We start from the raw sequence: 21,320 nt of genomic DNA, 5'->3' as shown, positions 1-21,320 counted from the left end.
TGCTAAAACCCTCTTGTGTATACATAGATGATTCTACTCAAGTCAGTTTGTCATTATAATTTATTTTCACACACAAGAAATTGAGGAAGTAGAAGGAGGAAAATTGAAAAGTTAGTTCAATGTGTAAAGCCCCTCAGAGGCTAATGTTCTTCCTTATCTCAAGACAGTGCAATCAGGTAAACGAAGTGTGTCTGTGGTTGCTGCTGTATACCAGGAAACATAAATGAAACATAGATTTAATAGGTATATTATTAAATATGTACTTTTCCACCATATTATATCTGATATAAATGGCTGTGTATGGTATTTGATTGTAGTACATGAAAGGATTGTGAAATAAAATGAACAAGGATGTCAGCTGTGCTGTTTGAATGGTACAACTTTAATGTCTAAGTGCTTTAGCGCTGCCTGACCTGACACATTTTTGACACATTGCTTGTCACTTCTTAAGTACAAAGCTACTGCTATAACTTGACAATTACTGCTATCAATCGTACAAATAATTTAAAAAAATCATTTTATAACAAACAATATCAAAATCCACATAAAAATATAAACAATCATATTTATTTTGCAGTTATATCATAGATATCTCATTCCTTAAGCGTTTTAGTGACAGACGACCATACAATATTTATTACATTCAATATTTAACTGCAGTCTTGAGAACACACTCAGTTTCTCCAATATTACAGGCACAGCTTAACTCCCAGGAACTAAAAGCCTATCTGTGGCAGCATATTAAGTGTTTTTGAATGTCTTGCTTCCTTCCCCCTCTACTTGCAGATTCACTGTACATCCCAGATCTCACAAAGCAGCGGGTTAAACTTGTGGTCACTTATGCGCCATGACTCCAGCATCTCAGCATGGTGGTGATGCAGAGTTCGCAGCTCTGTCAGTCGGCCCAGCAGCCGGGCAAAATGCTGTGGATCCTGAGGGTGCTTCAGCTTGCAGACCTTCCTCAGAACCTCTAGCATGGCTTCCTGGAGTCGCTCCACAGCCTGCTGGTCCCTAATATACGGCCGATCTACCAGAACAAAAACATTGTCAGGACCTTACTTAAAAATCTGATTTTCACCTTTCAAACGTTCCATTTCAGTTCTAGCTTGTAACTCTATCAAATGTGCAAATGTTCTAGGGGTGAATATTTATTTTTACAAAGCACTATATATCATGTATATAGTGATGCAAAAGCATAATGACACAATACTGTCTATAGCTGGATATACTTTCACCAGTTCCCATTTCTGCATTTATTTTAGGCACAGTCTTAGAACACAGTACCAACTATATGGTTTTGCATCACTATAGCACTATAACTATTTCAGACTGTAACAGATATTTCTCCAAAAATAGGATACACATGGATCTACGGTACTTTAAATCAAAGAGACACATTACAATAGCGAATACAATGTTTCACAAACATCTCAATTACTTGGATAGCATACCAAACTTTACTGTGCATGATGATAAATCAGAGTCCCTACATGCAGATGTCTTGAGATCAAACTTATTCTAGAAATTTGGTTACATTGCATAAGGTTACTCTTGGCTAAACGATAAGGAAATGTGGTCAATAAGGGGGAAAAAAAAGTTTTCAATATCTCACCTTCATGTATTATTAACTACTAAAATGAACAGTCTCATAATGTTTAAACTTCCTGAATGAAATGCTGCATGTATGGAACCTTTTTCAGGTTATCACGGTGCAATAGATAAATAGCAATCGATAAATATATGTGGCAATATAAAGTTTAAAAGAAAGCTTAAGAAAACATATGACAACAAATAATTATTATAGATATTTCTCCAGCATTTTTGCACAAAATGAAATATGTGGGACATCATCCATCTGGTGATGACACAGTGTGACTGGAGGAAGAAGAAATTTCAGCTCAGCTGTTAATAACTGGGTCATTGTTTGACAGGCATTTACACACCTGGGGAGAGAATAGTGATGGCTGTGAGGAGAGCATGTTCCTCTTGGATCATCTGCAGCTCCCCAATACTTTTATAAAAGTTGAATATGGGGTCAATAAACTCCTCAGATATCCCTGTGGTGAAAAAAATGCAAAAGCAACAAGGAGACAGGTTAATCAGTGATATGCACAGTGAAGCCTGACTTTATTCCTAACTAATAATTAGCCTAACTTTATTACATTAACATGTTAAAGCCTTAAACAAGACAGTAAAAAAAAACCCAACGGTTCTCAGTTTTATTTTATTTACATTAGGATTACTTGGGATTCAACATTCAATATGTCATAGTGTTTCCCCCATTTTAACAAACTTCAGATGTAGTTTCTGGCCGTTACTTGAGAAGCCCGTGTCCATGTTACTAGAAAAGCCTGATGTCCTACATCAAGGCCCATTGCTCAATGGGCCTTGCTGTACATCAGAATTTTTGTCTCCAAGGACACAAAGCAAAACCCCAAGAAGTAATGAGATGATTCTAAACAACAAACCAAGATAGCAGGAAGATAAGAATTCACATCCTTGTCTGGCACTAATTGTATCCTGCACCCAGAGGTGGAAAAAGTTCAGAGAAACTGTACTAAAAGTATGGGTAAAGTGTCAAAATCTTGTATAAAGCCAAAAATCGAGTCAAGTAAAAGCCCCAAGGTCTCTACATTCTACCTCATCAATATCAAGACAAATCAGCACAGAACAATACAAAAGAAGGTTTCTTTTCCACACAATTCTGTATAAACTGATGCGTGTTATCCCAGGAGATTAGCAGTTTCTGAAATACTCAAACGAGCCCATCTGGCACCAACAACGATGCCACTATTAAATTCACTAAGATCACTTTGGGTTCATTTATTTTTTTACCCATTCTGATGTTTGATGTGAACATTAACTGAAACTCTTGGCCTTTATCTGCATGATTTTATGCACTGCTATGTTCCCACGAGTGGTGGGTGTATGTTTTTGTGTGTGAAAGGGACACATTAGTATAATCTGAATTTGATTGGATATCTTTAAAAAAAAACACAAAACAGCCGGGCAAAAGAAAAAAATAGTACAAAAAAAAAAATCTCATAGCATTTGAGACTTTTAATGAGTACGTTAAAAGTCAAAATGAAAATGTAAGGATGGTTGTTTTTTTAATTTGCTTGAATAAAACTACCAATATTCAATATTAATAATACTTGGGTAAAGTACAAATCTTCCAAAATAGTACTTAATTACAGTAACAAATACAATTATTCAAGTATTTTCCAACTCTGACTATGCTTAAATTTAACAATAGGATCAGTGAGATCTTTATAATGGCATACATTCTAAAACTGTTGATCAATCCATCAACAGGAACAGTCTCAAGCCAGTATATTGTACAGTAGATGTATGTAATAAGTAGCTTTGAAGAGCAAAGCCACTAGGAGGCAATGTGTTCCATCATATATAAAACAGTCCCAACAGAAGCGCCTGTCTCAATAATACTTACACGATATATATTTCCTCCAGGTTGTTTTCAGAATACAGAATATGTGTTGGTGCATAATGATTAAGTTATGCCAGTATACAAATTCACATGCAGCCAGTGTGCATAAAGAAATATTCACTGAAAGATTGAAAGTTTGTATTTAAAGCAAATACCAGTTGGAGAAGATTATTATGAAGATTTTTGCAAATCAGCGCATCATAAAACAAGCACTGTCTCCCAACACTGGACCGGGTCTGGCTGAATCTGGCGTTCACATGCACAGCTGCATGTGTTTCCACATTCAGTGGGATTCTCAGAAACACCCATCCATTTGGAGCTTGTTTTGAAGGGCTTGCCTGCTTTGTGTGAGGTCTTTGTCTTTATCGTTATCATTGGTGTAATTATTATTCTTTGTTGGGTATGAGAGCTGAGAGCGCTATTTTGATGTAAAGCATTCAGCGTGAAGAGCCAGGAGATGATCTCCCTTTCGAAATCAGCCAATCAGGGAAAACCTTCAGTGAAAGGTCATTATATTCTGTGAGGTGAAATTCAACTCATTTGAACTCCTTGAGAGAATTAGTGTTGCAGGGATTCTAATAATTCAATATCTACACATAGAAACAAAACAAACAAAAAAAGCCTTATATAAAGGCCAACCTTTCTGAAAATTAATACTAATAGCCCGGGATGCTCAAGCATATGTTAAGAGAGCTGTCTTTTTTGTTTGTTTGTTTTTTACTCAGAGAGATGCAATCATCGCTAGATGCTAACTTCTTTCAGATATCCATTCAAAACCTTTCAGATTGAGGGATAACATTTGTCACCAGCTTTCCCCAAAGAGATGGATGGAGAAAAGGACTCTGCATACACAGACACATCAAAGACCCTTCAAACCAGAGAAATGTCAGGAGCGCAGAGAGGCAGCGAGAAGGACAATAGAGCTCTCGATGTTTAGATAGAGAACAATGGCCTCTTTAGACAGAGGCTTTCCTTTTTGTCTCTGGATGGCCTTTGGTGTGAATATTTCTGAGCTCTTAAAGAGGGACAGAGGGACAGTTTCTTCTGCAATGCATTCGCTGTATAGAAATATCAACAGCATTGAAATGACAGCACTCAATCACCCACTAAAGGACTGACAAAGCTGAAATGGGATTTTTAAATTCAACTGATTCAGGGCAGGGAAAGCATTTTGCTGCACCAGCAAGTGAGCTTTAAAATGCCATTGGCCCTTATTTGTCAAGTTGCATAAAATCAAGCACAGATTGGAGTGCAAAGATGAACAAATCTGCATTTGATTCATGACATGATATCAAAATGAGCTGTGATTTGAGCACAAAAGTTGAATCAACTTCAGCTGCATGGATGCAAGCTCCCTCCAGCTAATCCCTTATTCACAGGTCATGTACTATACATATGGCCCCAATTTACCATCATATACATCCAGGTTACATGAAACACAGCCGAATTTTTGCATGTCGTGTGATAGTGAGCCAATAATATAAACCATTCAGCAAACTATCAAGATCTGAGGTAAATCAGAGAAATATAAGAACTGTCTGAAGAGCTGAAGAAAGAAGTAAAAAGGAAAATGGGAAAATTCCAGTGAAGCTGTGTTAGAAAGATTTAAGTCTGAGGATTCTAAAATGAAAAAAAAAAAAAACAGTTATAAGTGTACTTGTTTTATTTATTTAGTTAAAAAGATTATTGAACCATTTCCCAATATTACTGCACCTATGTATATGTAGTCATGTGACCTCTATTTAGAACTAGATTCAACTAATTTAACTGAAGTCAGATTCAATTACACTTTCTTTATAAATATAAGTGAGCTATCTTTCCATACCCTATAAATAAATCCTTAGTTCATATAAGGTAATTAAGTTCTGAAATTAATTAATCAAATTATAAATGAATAAATTGTATCTGGTTTGTTTTAGTATTGATATTAAATTATATAATAACTTATGTAATGATAATTTAGCCATTATATCCAAGCATATTTACATGCAGGTTGTAAATCATACAAACTGTTTTTAATGTAATTACAGTATCTCACAAAAGTGAGTACACCCCTCACATTTTTGTAAATATTTGATTATATCTTTTCATGTGACAACAGTGAAGAAATGACACTTTACTACAATGTAAAGTAGTGAGTGTACAGCTTGTGTAACGGTGAAAATTTGCTGTCCCCTCAAAATAACTCAACACACAACCATTAAAGTCTAAACTGCTGGCAACAAAAGTGAGTACACCCCAAATTGGGCCCAATTAGCCATTTTCCCTCCCCAGTGTCATGTGACTTGTTAGTGTTACAAGATCTCAGGTGTGAATGGGGAGCAGGTGTGTTAAATTTGGTGTCATCACTCTCACACTGCCTCATACTGGTCACTGGAAGTTCAACATGGCAAATCATGGCAAAGAACTCTCTGAGGATCTGAAAAAAAGATTTGTTGCTCCACATCCATGGCCTAGGCTATGAGAAGATTGCCAAGACCCAGACACTGAGCTGCAACACAGTGGCCAAGACAATACAGCGGTTTAACAGGACAGGTTCCCCTCAGAACAGGCCTCACCTTGGTGGACCAAAGAAGTTGAGTGCACGTGCTCAGCGTCAAATCCAGAGGTTGTCTTTGGAGAATAGACGTATGAGTGCTGTCAGCATTGCTGCAGAGGTTGAAGGGGTGGGGGGTCAGCCTGTCAGTGCTCAGACCATACGCCGCACACTGCATCAAATTGGTCTGCATGGCTGTCGTCCCAGAAGGAAGCCTCTTCTAAAGATGATGCACAAGAAAGCCTGCAAACAGTTTGCTGAAGACAAGCAGACTAAGGACATGGATTACTGGACCCATGTCCTGTGGTCTGATGAGACCAAGATAAACTTATTTGGTTCAGATGGTGTCAAGCGTGTGTGGCGGCAACCAGGTGAGGAGTGCAAAGACAAGTGTGTCTTGCCTACAGTCAAGCATGGTGGTGGGAGTGTCATGTTCTGGGGTTGCATGAGTGCTGCCGGCACTGGGGAGCTACAATTCATTCAGGGAACCATGAATGCCAACATGTACGGTGACATACTGAAGCAGAGCATGATCCCCTCCCTTCGGAGACTGGGCCGCAGGGCAGTATTCCAGCATGATAACGACCCCAACCACACCTCCAAGACGACCAGTGCCTTTCTAAAGAAGCTGAGGGTGAAAGTGATGGACTAAACCCTATTGAGCATCTGTGGGGCATCCTCAAATGGAGGCTGGAGGAGCACAAGGTCTCTAACATCCACCAGCTCCATGATGTCATCATGGAGGTTTGGAAGAGGACTCCAGTAGCAACCTGTGAAGCTCTGGTGCCCAAGAGGGTTAAGGCAGTGCTGGAAAATAATGGTGGCCACACAAAATATTGACACTTTGGGCCCAATTTAGACATTTTCACTTAGGGGTGTACTCACTTTTGTTGCCAGCGGTTTAGACATTAATGGCTGTGTGTTGAGTTATTTTGAGGGGACAGCATATTTACACTGTTACACAAGCTGTACACTCACTACTTTACATTGTAGCAAAGTGTCATTTCTTCAGTGTTGTCACATGAAAAGATATAATCAAATATTTACAAAAATGTGAGGTGTACTCACTTTTGTGAGATACTATACCATGGTACTGAGTATACTTGTTATTCCCATTGATGATATATTTAATTGCAAATCAAGCAATTGTTCAGGATGTTAAAATGGTACACTCAAATATACACACACTCCAACCAGACATGAGCTTGGACTTTCAGATACACAAAATTACATTTTTGTTGAATAAGGGCTAGTATCTCTTTTGGCTGGTGTGGTCATAGATGCAATATTTATAGGACAATGAATTTGGTCTGTTTTCAAATATTTTGTCACAATTACAAAGCTAATTTTAGGAATCCTGCTCCATGATCACACCAGACTAATTTTGTCATACTATCCATCACAAAAGAGATGGTGTACAATACATTCTGCTGTAAATCAAATGCCTATAAATGTCTTTTCTTTAGTATCTCAACCATTAAGTCTTGTTATACACTAAACACTATAAGAGTTTGTGTGTAGCGATAAATGCAAACATGCTGAATAGGAATCTCCTTTTATGACAAGCACATCGAGTATCCACTTGAGCACAGTGTGCTGTACCCAGAGTTCTGGGAAATTCATGTCATTTGTAATTTATACCTCTAGATAAAGAGAAAGCAAATTTCTTAGGTTCCTTAATTAGACCAGACTGATGCATTATTTATGTTAACCTTTATGAATGGCATCTAAGGAGGCAAGCGTTGTGTTCCAGGTTTATTCTAGCATTTAATTTTAATTCAATGCTCATTTATAGCTTATTAGCAGATTTTATACATCAATGTTAGACTGAATACACACATGAACAATGCTTTCAAGTTAAGCAGCCTAATGCCAGTTCCGGGTAACACTTTACTATACTGTTCAACAACTCATAAGTAACTATGCAGGGACTAAGCAGGAGCAAAAATTTAGTACTATATTAATAGCTAAGTCACTTTTCTAGGCACTCAAAGCGCTTGACATTGTATGGGGGGAAATCTCCTCAACCACCACCAGTGTGTAGAATCCACATTGATGATGTGACGGCAGCCATAGTGTGCCAGAATGAGATTATTAGGGGGCCATGATAGATAAAATCCAATGGGCGAATTTCACCAGGAGACTGCGGTTATATTCTTATTCTTTTATGAGAAGTGTCCTGGGATTTTTTAAATGACCACAGAGAGTCAGGACCTCAGTTTAACATCTCATCCGAAAGACAGTGCTGTTTTTACAGTATAGTGTCTCCATCACTATACTGGGTCAATAGGACCTACACAGTCCACAGGGTGAGCACCCCCTGCTGGCCTCACTAATACCACTTCCAGCAGCAACCTTAGTTTTCCTCAGGAGGTCTGACCAGGCTCAACCCTACTTAGCTTCACTGGGAAACCAGGCGAGAGCTGCAGGGTGATCTGGCAATATCACTAATAATAGTGACTTATGTGGTATTATAACACTCATTCATTCCAACTTTGTCCCTGCATAGTTATCTATGAGTTGTTGAACAGTATTGTAAAGTGTTACCCTACTTCAGTCAACCCATCGCAGGGCACAATCGCACACACACACACACACACACACACACACACACACACACACACACACACACACACACTTATTCACTCCAGTTGACCATAAAGAGTATAAAGAGTAAAATCAACAGTTACATTTGAAATATATTTAAAGCACTTCACAACATGACCCCTGACAGTCTCATCCTAGAATCTTGTGCATGATAAACGGAACCTACCACTCTTTCTTATTCGATCCTCCAGCACCTCTGTGTGTCCATGAGGCAGCTTCTTGGTGAAGGCCTGGGCTGAACGCAGGAACATGGCCTCAACTGCTGAACCCTTTAGTAGAGCAATCTGATCCTCATGGTCCAGAGACTGGAAACCTGCTCACAGATGATCAAGAAGCTACTACGAGAAACTTTTATCAGTGTGTCAATCAATTGTAAATTGAAATTGCTAAAACAAACAAAATACTTTTGACATCATTTGTTTGTTGAAATCCTTAAAAGTATCCTGACCTGGGATGTTTTTAGTGAACTCGACCAGGACCTGAACTTGGCTGGTTGCCATCTCGGTCAAAAGGAGGAAGTTCTCCTCTGTGCTGAACTGTTCTTGGAGCTGTTAAAAAAAAAAAAAAAAAAAAAGTCGCTTAAGACACTTAAGCAAATTACTACTGTAGATGTTTTAGGGCGGTAAGAGCTGTTCAGAGGACTTACATAACCATACTGAAACTGTGGCTAAACATTTACTGAGCATAGATTAGGCTCTGAAGCCATTTACTGACTTTAGTAGTAGCAGAGGTTAAAGTCTTAAATTAATACATTTAATAAATGTAAGAAGAATGCAGTTTATAGATGTTATGTGCATTTACAGCCTAGTGTTAAGTGAACAGTTTTCACATAATTCATTAATAGAATTGAAAATATAATATCTAATTAGAATAAAGTACCAGTTTCTTGGCCATATCTGGAGGAATACGATGTCTGTTGTATGCATCAAGAATATAACTTAGTAAAGTCTGCTGGTCTTGATTTAGTTCCACTTTTTCCTAGGGTAAAAAGATGTTTTAGAAAAAAAGAGAATATGCAAAGTAATTAATGTTACCAGTGTTATTCTTGGTTTAAGTCTATCAGAGGAATCATTTCCCAAGAAAGACATTGCTACCAGGAAGTCAGTGACTGAACTTGTACCTCGTTAATGATTCTTCAATAAAAGCTGTACTTGTGACCTGAATTAGTTATGTTACAATGTAATAAACTCAGACATGCGTGCATGTGTGTCAACTCAATATGTAAATATAGGCATTTTATAGGCAATGTCAAGAGAACCCATGTCACAGCCCTCTTCATTTTCCTCCACTGGCTTCCTGTAGCCGCCCGCATCAAATTCAAGGCCTTGATGCTCACGTACAAGACCTTGTTTGGAACAACACCCCCCTACCTCAACTCTCTCCCGAAGGCTTATGTTCCCTCACGCAATCTGCGATTGATTAAAACCGACGCTAGTAGCTCAGTAGTTAAAACCTTCACACTAACTGTCCCTCAGTGGTGGAATGAACTTCCAACCTCAATCCGGACTGCAGAACCTGTCACTATCTTCAAAAAACAGCTAAATACCCACTTCTTCTGTGAGCACTTAAAAAACACCTTACTCTGGCTCTTACACCTCTACTTTCCACACTTTGCTTCTTCTAGAACTCAAATAAAGATCTTCTATAGTAGCACTACTTGTATTGTTCTCCGCTTGATATATCGCTTTGCTTGTATTTCTTCATTTCTAAGTCACTTTGGATACAAGCATCTACTAAATTAATAAATTTAAATGTAAATGTGAATGTAAAATATGCTGCTGAATATAAACAGTATTTAATATACTGTACATGAATTTTTTAATTGTGCACTCACTTTTAAGGTTTTTGTTGTGGATGTGACCTGCTTAGCATCTCCACTGTCTGCCAGCTCTGTATCATCTCCTGTACCATCTTCCGATGAGGCCTTAGGGTTTTTCCTCAGCCTTTTGGACTTGCATTGGATCTCTGTTAGCAGACCTGGTTAAAACAGACCGATAAATAAATTAATAGCTATGTAGACATGCTCACTGAGAAGACACAGACCAGTGGATCCATTGATTTACTGGTAAAATTAGTAGTCTGGGGTAGCTAAAAATCTTCTGGCTACCTAGGCTATAACAGTTAGCTAATGTTAGTCAGCTAGGTAAGTTAGAAACAGATACAATTCATAACATTTTATAGCTTCTTCAATTACTGAGGCAAAAACAAGAATGCATGGCCAGACCTATAGACAGAGGAATTTAGGAGGAAGAACCTCTGGTTAAGAACAAAGAATAAAAGCTCCACACTTGTGTTGTTAACTTATTTAGTTGAGCTCTCTATTCAGGTAGAATCCCCCTTGTCAACATTAGGGATGTATATTATGACAAATTTTGATATTCGAGAATACCATATGAGTCAATGAGCATATTGAGCATGGATATTAACATAGAGCTGCATTGTCTGTATTTAATACTATTAAATATTACATGTTTTAGTAGGCTAAAAATTCAGTTTTAGCAGGCTAAAAATTCAGTTTTAGCAGGCTAAAAATTCATTAGTGCAAACAATACACTGTGTGCTGTGTAAAATAGCCAAAACTAAAGGAGCAGCTTGCATTTTCATATATATTTTGTTATACTTTGTAGTATATTTGCTTATTTACATTTTACACCAGAATTTCAGACCAGCTTAAGATATCATGCATGTAAAAATTGTGTGTTGAAGATGTGTGGATGCAAACATGTTAGTGTGGGGATTCCTAAGAGAAACACCCAAGTGCTGTAAGCAACTCAATGTGACGGCTGGTCTAAACATTTTTTTCTTAGTGTGGCATCCACGTATTTCTTCCCATTTACATTCAGCACAATAAAATAGTTTTTTTTGTAATTGACTATGTTTACATGCACATCAAATTCCATTTACAGTCTATATTCGGGTTGCAGCCATATTCTGAATACGATGGGTATATGCATACAAGTATCAGAATATTTCTGTATAAATGATTATTATAAGTATGCCTGGTGTTTACACGCAACAATTTTCAGATTAAAACAATCATATTCCAGGGGTGGGAATCAGAATTTGGGGAATCAGAATATTGTCTTGATCTGAATTGGGCAATCGGACTGTGGAATTTACATGACGCAATACTAATTAGAATATTTCCAAATTCTGATTAATATTGGAATATTGATGTGCATGTAAATGTAGTCACTGAGGAGGTCTGGGACATGCAGAGACAAAAGCAAATAATAGTCAAATTCTGCTAAAGAATGACTGCCTACCAATCATTTACTTTATAAAACTGCACAGTCTATTTAAAGTGGTGCTTGGAAGTTTGTGAACCCTTTAGAATTTTCTATATTTCTGCATAAATATGACCGAAAACATCTTCAGATTTTCACAAAAGTTCTAAAAGTAGATAAAGAGAACAGAATTAAACAAATGAGACAAAAAATATTATACTTGGTCATTCATTTATTGAGGAAAATGATCCATTATTACACATCTGTGAGTGGCAAAAGTATGTGAACCTCAAGGATTAACAGTTTAATTTGAAGGTGGAATTAGAGTCTGGTGTTTTCAATCCATGGGATGACAATCAGGTGTGAATGAGCTCCCTATTTTACTTAAAGAACAGGGTTCTATCAAAGTCTGATCTTCACAACACATGTTTGTGGAAGTGTATCATGGCACGAACAACGGAGATTTCTGAGGACCTCAGAAAAAGAGTTGTTGATCAGGCTGGAAAAGGTTACAAAACCATCTCTAAAGGGTTTGGACTCCATCAATCCACAGTCAGACAGATGATGTATAAAAATGGAAGAAATTCAATACCATTGTTCCCTCCCCAGGAGTGATCAACCAACAAAGATCACTCGAAGAGCAAGATGTATAATAGTCCACGAGGTCACAAAGGAACCCAGGGTAACTTCTAAACAACTAAAGGCCTCTCTCACATCGGCTAATGCTAATGTTCATGAATCCACCATCAGGAGAACACTGAACAACAACGGTGTGCATGGCAGGGCTGCAAGGAGAAAGCCACTGCTCTCCAAAAAGAACATTGCTGCCCCTCTGCAGTTTCCAAAATAGTGTTTTTGGTTTAGATGAGAAATGTTATGTTTGAAGAAAGGAAACCACTGCATTCCAGCATAAGGACCTTATCCCAGCTGTGAAACATGATGGTGGTAGTATCGTGGTTTGGGCCTGTTTTACTGCATCTGGCCAGGACAACTTGCCATCATTGATGGAACAATAAATTCTGAATTATACCAGTGAATTCTAAAGGAAAATATCAGGATATCTGTCCATGAACTGAATCTCAAGAGAAAGGGGGACATGTAGCAAGACAATGACCCTAAGCACACAAGTCAATCTACCAAAGAAGAATAAAGTTAATGTCTTGGAATGGCCAAGTCAAAGTCCTGACTTTAATCCCATAGTAATGTTGTGGAAGGACCTGAAGCAAACAGTGAATGTGAGCAAACCCACCAACATCCCAGAGTTGAAGCTCCTCCAAGCCGATGTGCAGGACCGAGCAACAGTTACCGGAAACTTTTAGTTGCAGTTGCTGCTGCACAATTGTGTCACACCAGATACTGAAAGCAAAGGTTCATATACTTTTGGCACTCACAGATATGTAATATTGGATCATTTTCCTCAATAAATAAATGACCAAGTATAATATTTTTGTCTCATTTGTTTAATTGGGTTCACTTTATCTACTTTTAGGACTTGTGTGAAAATCTGATGACGCTTTGGGTCATATTTGTGCAGAAATATAGAACATTCTGAAGGCAGTTTTCCTGGAAAAGGCTGGTCACAGCAAAAATATTATGTAGTATTTCATTTCTATTCTTTATGGGGTTTTTTTTATTTAGACTTTTTTCACTTTTAAAGGTATTTTCACTTTAAATTTTTTTTGTGATTTGAACGGTAGGTGTTGACTTATATATACATAATACATACAAGATTGCATTTGGTGTCACTGTTTCAGGTACATGAATGAGCTTCAGGGAACTGCCCCCTCAGTGAATAAGAAAAGACTTTAAGACAGACTTTGGATTTTTTCCAGGGCAGATTAGCGACTGTTTGACTGGACATGCATTGGGAACAGGTCGAACGCCGAATGCCTGCTGCCTGCAGTATTTATATAAATGTTAATGCACTATTTATGAGCAACAGGAGCTGAGTACGGCCTGTTCTTTACTCTACCTGACAGCTCCATGCACTGCAGCTTGCCTAATTATGCTGCATCACTGGGAAGCCCATAATGCAATAATGCTTTCATCAAACCTACCCTTACTGCCAGCTGTTCTTTCATTCCATTAAAACTCAACATTCAGACACATTCTCAGTTAGCCTCCTCAGCTCCAAGGAATCATAAGTGATTCCACACTTCTTTTCACACTCTTACACTTTTAGAAAAATAGGTTTTCAAGGGTTCTTTGGATAGTTAAGGGTTCTTGGCATCCTACAGAGGTTCCACTTAAAACCTTCTCTGATAGGGAAAGACTCTCATAGGCATCTAGAGAGACAAATCGAAGAACCCATAAGTTCTAGGATTAATCATATCTGAAAGAGTATAAATATTAGGTAAATGATTTTCCACTGTTTGGCAGCACAGTGGTGCAGCAGGTAGTGTTGCCTCTTCAAAATGCCAGGGTTCCTAGTTTGATCTTGAGCTTAGGATACTGTCTATGCAGAGTTCTGAATGTTCTCCCAGTGTCACTGTGGAATTCATCCTGGTTCTCCGGTTTCCTCCCACCTCCCAAAATCATGCTGGTAGATGGATTGGCTATTCTCAGTTGCCCCTAGGTGTGTGTATGTGTGTGCATGGTGTCCTTTGATAAACTGGCATCCCACCCAAGGTGTATTCCCAGTGTTCCTTACGCCCAGTGTTTCCTGGGATAGGCTCTGCAACCCTGACCAGGATAAAATGGTCAATGAAGATGAATGTATGACATTTTTATAGACAGTTAGTGGATAGTTTTCACATTTGGAAATGTAAACAAGTCTATAAATAAGCCTTCTTTTTACATTTTTGAACCTTATAGTCACACTTTTCAGAACTGTCTGACTTTCTGTCTCTCAGTTGCAGTATATTAGCTCCTGATTCTACAATAATCACTATCAGTTTGATCTTATCCAGTGTCCGCAGTCTGACTGTCAGTTAATGATATAGTGGTATAATATAATGTCATGAGGTAGAAGTGAGCAGTTGGGGTACACTGTGGCAGAACTTCTCTATAAAAATTACACAACAAATTCAGAGACTCAAGTTTGTTTTACCATTATCTTATGTAGGTTCATTTAAGCATTAGCACAAAATAGCTTTCATTAACTAGTGGATATATGTTGTCATGGGAGAAGCTTTTGTTCTCGTTGCGTTTTTTTGTACTCACATTCTGCAAGCATTCCCATCTCCTTGCACTTCCGGAGTCGGCATTCTTGGCATTTTCTGCGCATGTACATGTCCATCTCACAGTTCCCTCCACTTTTACACTTATATACTGCATTCTTTGTTATACTTCTTCTGAAAAACCCTGCAAGAAAGCAATATATGTGTATGGACGCTTTTGTTGAAACATTTTTGGATGAAACTGTAGATGAAACACCTGACTGCCAGATGGTACATTAAGTAATATGTAATTTTTTGTTTGTAAGATAAGACAATAGACAACAAACAGACACTGCTTCTATATGACCTTGACAATGCTTCCTTTAAATTATTACTGTATTTCAGTGTAAGTTACACACGATGCTGTAACATAGTACTGCTCCATGCCTACTTCCAGGCATCAGACCTCCGCAGTCCAATGCTTCTTGGACAAGTAATTACACATTCTAGCATGAGCTGATGAACACAATGACACACATTAACATTGCATGGAAGCACAAAGCTCCAGTTGCCTGCGTCATTATTCAGCAGAAAGCTGAGAGGGAACAAAATCTAGACTGGGTGTGAGGGAGCATCAAGCCTCTGGGACTTGGAGAGTACAGCCCAGTGGCTGCCCTTTGGGCATTGTCCATGCACAGGTGGAATTACACTGGCAGTCATCCAGCCAAGGCTTTTTCAAAGAGCTAAAATTGGATCATGGGGTTGCATGTCATATACTGCGTCAGAGTTATAGGGGCTGGGTTACTGTCTCAAATCTGCTATGAAGATGTACTATTATGCATTTAGTACAAGTGAGGAATTTAGAGGAACTGGAACTGGTTGCTGAAATAGACATGTAGATTTGGCATGATATTACTAAAAGGAAGGCTACAGATAATACATTGGAGTGATTGAAATTAGGGATGCACCGAAATGAAAATTCTTGGCCGAAGCTGAAACCGAATATAACGAAAAACTTGGCCGAAAGCCGAAGGCCGAAGACCGAACACGTTTTTTCGCGTTTTTTCCATTTATTTTGACATTTTTTTCCACCATTGCATAAATTAAATAGTCAAAATGTGCTTTTTACTATTTTGTCTTGCTTTTCAAAGAAAAAAATCAATTACAAAAACTACAATTTCAAAATATTTATATAACACTGAAGATTTTTTTTTCATTCCAGCAGGCATAGGCTACCAGCAAGGCACAATATAACTTTAAATAAATAAATGAGTAAAATAAAAATATTTTGATGTGGTCATCTTTGAGATCCCCTTGAATAACCGATGTTAGGCCTATAACTGACTGCTGAAAGAATGTAACATTCTGTAGCCTACAACAAAAAAGTGCATTAAAAAGTTCATTGACAAGAGTGCAAAAAATGGTTCTATTCGGTTCTATACGGCTGATTATATTGGGGATATATACCGCTCGCGTCCCTGTACACCTCGCGGAGTATTATAGTAGATAGAGGATTTGTCTGCCTGCCCTTAAATAAATACGTCTTTACCTGCTTCTGTACTCTACTCCCTTACGTCTTGCAATGCGACAGAAACAAAACAAACGCACAGTAAACATCCGAAGGGCACGTAGCTCGTGCACATAGCTCGTGCATGTGCGCGCCCCCTCATCGAGGTCGTGACATTTGGTTTCACTCTGGTTGCTAAGCTATTTGGTCGCGTCATCAAACACGTCATTGTTTGGTCAAATTTATTCGGCCTTTTCACTTATTCGAAAGTGATTTTTTTGGTATTTTCGGCCGAATAATTTCGGTTGCCGAACATTCGGTGCATCCCTAATTGAAATGTGGAAAGGTTAGAGGTTATAGGTCTATACATCCACAATTTCTAGTGGGTTGATGAAATACAGCAACATACTGTACGTTATGCCATAAGCTCATCTCAAACCAACATAGCAATCTCTGGTCTTCACCTTTACATCCTTCACACGTGAGAGCGTTATAGTGGTATCCCGAGGCTTTGTCCCCACACACCACACACAGTTCTTCTCCTTTGAACCTGCCTGAATTGGCAGCATGTCTAGGTCTCTTATATACAGTTGGTACAACAGGGATTGGCTCCTCGATCTCTGTCTCATAGCTCCCCTCCAGTGGGCCTTTCCTCAGTTCCAGCATGGGGATCGGGGAGCACCAGTCTTCTGTGCTGTACTGGGGATAGTAGTGCTGATTGGAGTAGTACGATGGTGAGGACATGGATTGCTCCATTGTGGAGAACTGCATGCCTGGATAGCTGCCGAAAGGCAAGACCTCTTGGTCCTGAAGCAGAGGGCTACTCTGCTCTGCCAGAATATCTGAAAGAGGAGGAGACAATGTCATGCTGTCAGTTTAAACATGTCATCAAACTACGGAGCTCAAGTTAACAGCATGGAGATAGCCACACAGTGTTAATGTACCGTATACCAAAGCAGTAATTAGTAAAACCACAACAAACAGTAGTACTGTTACCGGTGTACTTAGCAGTAGCAGCACTAGCACTACAGCACAGTAGAGTTTTAAAAACAAGGAAAGGTACAAACACTAACCACACTCCTATTCCTAACCTTAAACTTTCCATATTAATTGAATCGAGTCTATTTTTCTATTTTTACAAATTTGCTGGTACGAGAGCAAGAGTTCTACTCAGAAAACAGCTTCAGTTATAAAACATTTTTCAGTCCGCTAAAAATCTAGTAAAGTCAGAAATAATTAACCATATACAATTTGTGCCAACACCTAAACATTCAAGAGGCATTTACACTAAATTGACATATATGGCTTCATAATTCAATTGAACGTAATATAAATATAAGTGTACATCCACTTAAACAAAGACATGTTTGTCGCTTTAGGGTTTTAATTTAGTAACAACAATAGTTACTAAGTAACAAAACTAACCATAGTTCTCCCTCTAAAATCAACTAAAGAGGGCACAAAAACATTCTGTTCACTGCTTACCCATTACACTTAAATTATTCCTTAATTATCAAATTTACCATTCATTCCTTCTGACTCTCTACAACACATTGTGTACCAACCTGAAGTCTTTTCCTGCCCCATGAACATTTCAGCAGGACCCAGTGTGGGCACCAATCATCTGCCTCTGGGCCAAAAACTGACCAACAGAGAACATTTTTTAATTCATCAAAGTAACTCCTTTTTTCACTATTGGAAAAGAGCTCTCATTTCATAAACCCCAGCCACTCCAGGATAACTTCATTCTTGGCTCAGTAGTGCCAAGGGGAACAAAGGTTGCCACGGTTGCTTATTAACCTGACAGTCTCATTTCTATGTCTATCACATGCAGCTGGATCGTAAAAGACCAGAGTCACTTTTACACATGGTTTTCAGACATACTTCATACTGATATTGTGAAAAGTAAAAATGATCATACATATATCCATTGATAATTCAGTATGACTTAAATGAAAGAATTAGAAGCACTAGAATGTCCAGTGGCTTGTATTTTGTTTTGCTTATTTAACCATGGACCTACTTACCAAAGAAGTGTGATCCCTCTGGCAGGGAGAAGCCATCACTTGGTGGCATCTGCAGTGGTCCCACAACATTGACATCAGGGCCTACCCACTCATTCATCCAGAAGCCTATGTGTGGCCCTAGGTCCAAAATGCGCCTGATTCGTCAATGCAGAACAGAACTGATAAGATTAACCCTGAAAAAATATATAACTGAGATCAGAGCACAATAACATAACATAAGTATCATAAGTAATTTCTATAAAAGGCCTAGGCATGTGTGTGGACTCTCAGGTGAAATATGTGGGAAATGTAATTCTACTGTAATCTAATTATATTGATGTTTCTGAAGAAGAATACAATAAATACTAATGCTGGATGTTTACTACTACTAATTACTAATAATGCTGGATGTAGTAAAAGGGCATCAAAGCACACAAAGTTTCCACAGAAACAGGACTATTTGGATGAAGGTAATTCGTGAACTGTACAAGCAAAGTGCTTCTGAGGCTGTAGGATCTGAAACCTCTAGATATTTGAAACATTGGGTTTGTCTGGACATTTTGTGGACTACATTGGCATTTTTCTACTCCTACCATATTAATTACATTATATTAACAACGTACTGTTTCACAAAAATCACCTCTACTTTTTTATCAAACCAATCACAAGTTAATTTAAGTTAACTTTTATCTTTAATATCAATTTAATGTATCATACATTCATATCTCAGTAAAAAAAAAAAAAAAAGCCAAATACTGAGAACATTTATGTATGCCATCGAAGGAAATAGGATACTGATTAATAGACAACTGTTTTAGATTAAAAGGTCATGAATTCCCTGCAGAAACAGAAGTTAGGGGGACTATAAAGGAGCTTTGACAAGCTCTCCAAGATGTTAAATAATACCATACTCGCTGATTTCTTTACTAAACTAATTGACAGTATACCTAAGAGAAATGATGCAGGATGAAAAGGCAAAGGGTACAAATATTTGTAGATATTTATATTTATTTCATATGTAGAAACTTTAATTTAAGTATAAATGATCACAAGTAACAAATTAAAATGTCTTAGTAAAGTGCCATCATGGGCCACCAGGACAGCTTCAATGCACCTCTGGGCATTTATTCTGCAAGACTCTTAAATATCAGTAGCTATGTTGTTTAAGATGAAAGAACAGTCTTTCAGTCTTTTGGTCAGGCTTGTAAGACAATATGTACGTCTATATGGTAATTACTGTGTCATATTGCTTGCACATTTGCAATAAAATACATTTGCCTCAAAGTCAGAACAGTGCAACATCATTAGCAAAGTCATTTAGAAATGTTTAAAGTTTAGTAGTGTATTTAATATATTTTTGAAACTGATTTTGAAGTTATTAAAGCTGAACAAAAATGAACTGCGGTTAAAATTGAACACACATGATTTAATTATATCGTTTTAGATTTTTCAACTCTTTAAGCTTTGGTATCTCCAGACAAATGAACATGCTTCTTCTTCTTCTAAGTTCCTATCTTCCTAAAACCAGGCACACCATCATGACATTACAGAATCATATTCACATCATCCCTCTTAAGTCAATAGTACAAAGTCCTTTTTATAGTCCTTGAGGACTATAAAACTGTGGTGTAATTTCCTTCATTATGCTGGTAAGTCGTTTTATTTTGATTCTTTTGTTTGTGATATTTGAAAAGTTATTTTCTTACCTACTTTTTATTCTTGGGGTTGATCTCTGCTTCCAATCTGTTTCACAAAATATATGGTTCTTCAAAAGTCCAACAGATATTTGGAATCATCAGTATTTGGATATGGACAAATAGCTGCTTCTGTTAGGCGTCTAGTCTGGACAGATCAGGTCATGGGGAAAGGGGACAGTAGTTATTAATTAAACTCTCGCTCCATTAGGACTAATAGTCCTCCCCCTACCCCCTCATCTGGCTTCTCCCATCACCTCCTAAACCTTGGCTGACAGCCTCACAAATATAGCAGCACCATCACCTCCCTAGATATCAGCCCAGCATAACCAAGTCCCAGGCAGAGATCACACACACACACACACACACACACACACACACACACACACACACACACACACACACACACACAAACATGATTACATCCATGCATCCATCATTGCCATCCATGCATCCATTGTCAACACGATACATGTCAGTACCTAAAGCCTGCACAAATCTCTCATGGGTCTGAAATAAATCCATCACAAGGCATCATGTGCACACACTGTCACGCACCTTTCACAATTAGGGGCAGTTTAGTGTAGCCAGTGCACCTACATGCATGTTTTTGGGATGTGGGAACCTGGAGGAAACACATGTGGCCAAAGAACATGCAAAACTCCATACAGACAACACCTTTCTTTTTATTTAACGTCTCTGACAATTTCTGCTCATCCACACACAACACAAGTGCCCTTTAGGAACAAAGCTGCAAGCCTTTGTAAACTGGATTGATGAAAATAAATATAAAATAGTAGTCTTTATGGGAAAAAAGGTTGATTCATTCCAGTCCGAGATCTCTTTATCTAATGTGCCCACTTATATAATTTATGTCTAATTGTAGTTGATGGATTATATTGGTTACAAGTATTACGTATGTTCAAAAGAATCTTCTAGAGAATAATTATCAGTGATAAAATGAACAAATATAATGATTCACTCCCATTCCACTCGCAAAAGAGTTTCTTCAATATGAGCTCTTTTGGCACATGGCACATCCCGTTCACTCTTAGTCACCAGACACCCCACTTCTGAAAGGAAATTAACCTGAACTATGATGAAGGCCAGTGCTGTTATAATTGTGAATAAACTCTTAATCATTTACTGGCTGTTGCTCCATCCAGAGTGGGTCTTTCTGAGTCAACACAAAAAGCA

The 21,320-nt window shown here is 38.1% G+C and overlaps 1 protein-coding gene across 5 annotated transcripts; it reads right to left on the bottom strand.

The window, feature by feature from the left end:
• Positions 1–42: 42 nt before the first annotated feature.
• nr1h4 (nuclear receptor subfamily 1, group H, member 4) lies at positions 43–20,352 on the bottom strand. Of its 5 annotated transcripts, none has more exons than XM_017466755.3 (10): positions 20,136–20,352; positions 18,451–18,623; positions 16,888–17,265; positions 14,981–15,121; positions 10,426–10,568; positions 9,471–9,569; positions 9,040–9,139; positions 8,758–8,904; positions 1,944–2,057; positions 43–1,027 (listed from the first exon to the last, which is right to left on the bottom strand). In XM_017466755.3, the coding sequence occupies exons 2-10, from the start codon at positions 18,545–18,547 to the stop codon at positions 789–791; spliced, it is 1,458 nt and encodes a 485-aa protein (XP_017322244.1). In that variant the 5' UTR covers positions 18,548–18,623; positions 20,136–20,352; the 3' UTR covers positions 43–788. The 5 variants fall into 5 exon arrangements, with proteins under 5 accessions (XP_017322244.1, XP_017322247.1, XP_017322245.1 ...); XM_017466758.3 differs by having other exon boundaries at positions 18,451–18,584; XM_017466756.3 differs by having other exon boundaries at positions 20,140–20,352.
• Positions 20,353–21,320: the final 968 nt, after the last annotated feature.

The sequence above is a fragment of the Ictalurus punctatus genome, chromosome 4 (assembly GCF_001660625.3).
Source record: "Ictalurus punctatus breed USDA103 chromosome 4, Coco_2.0, whole genome shotgun sequence".
NCBI classification, from domain to species: Eukaryota; Metazoa; Chordata; class Actinopteri; order Siluriformes; family Ictaluridae; genus Ictalurus; species Ictalurus punctatus.
This window is presented reverse-complemented; position numbering and strand designations above follow the sequence as displayed.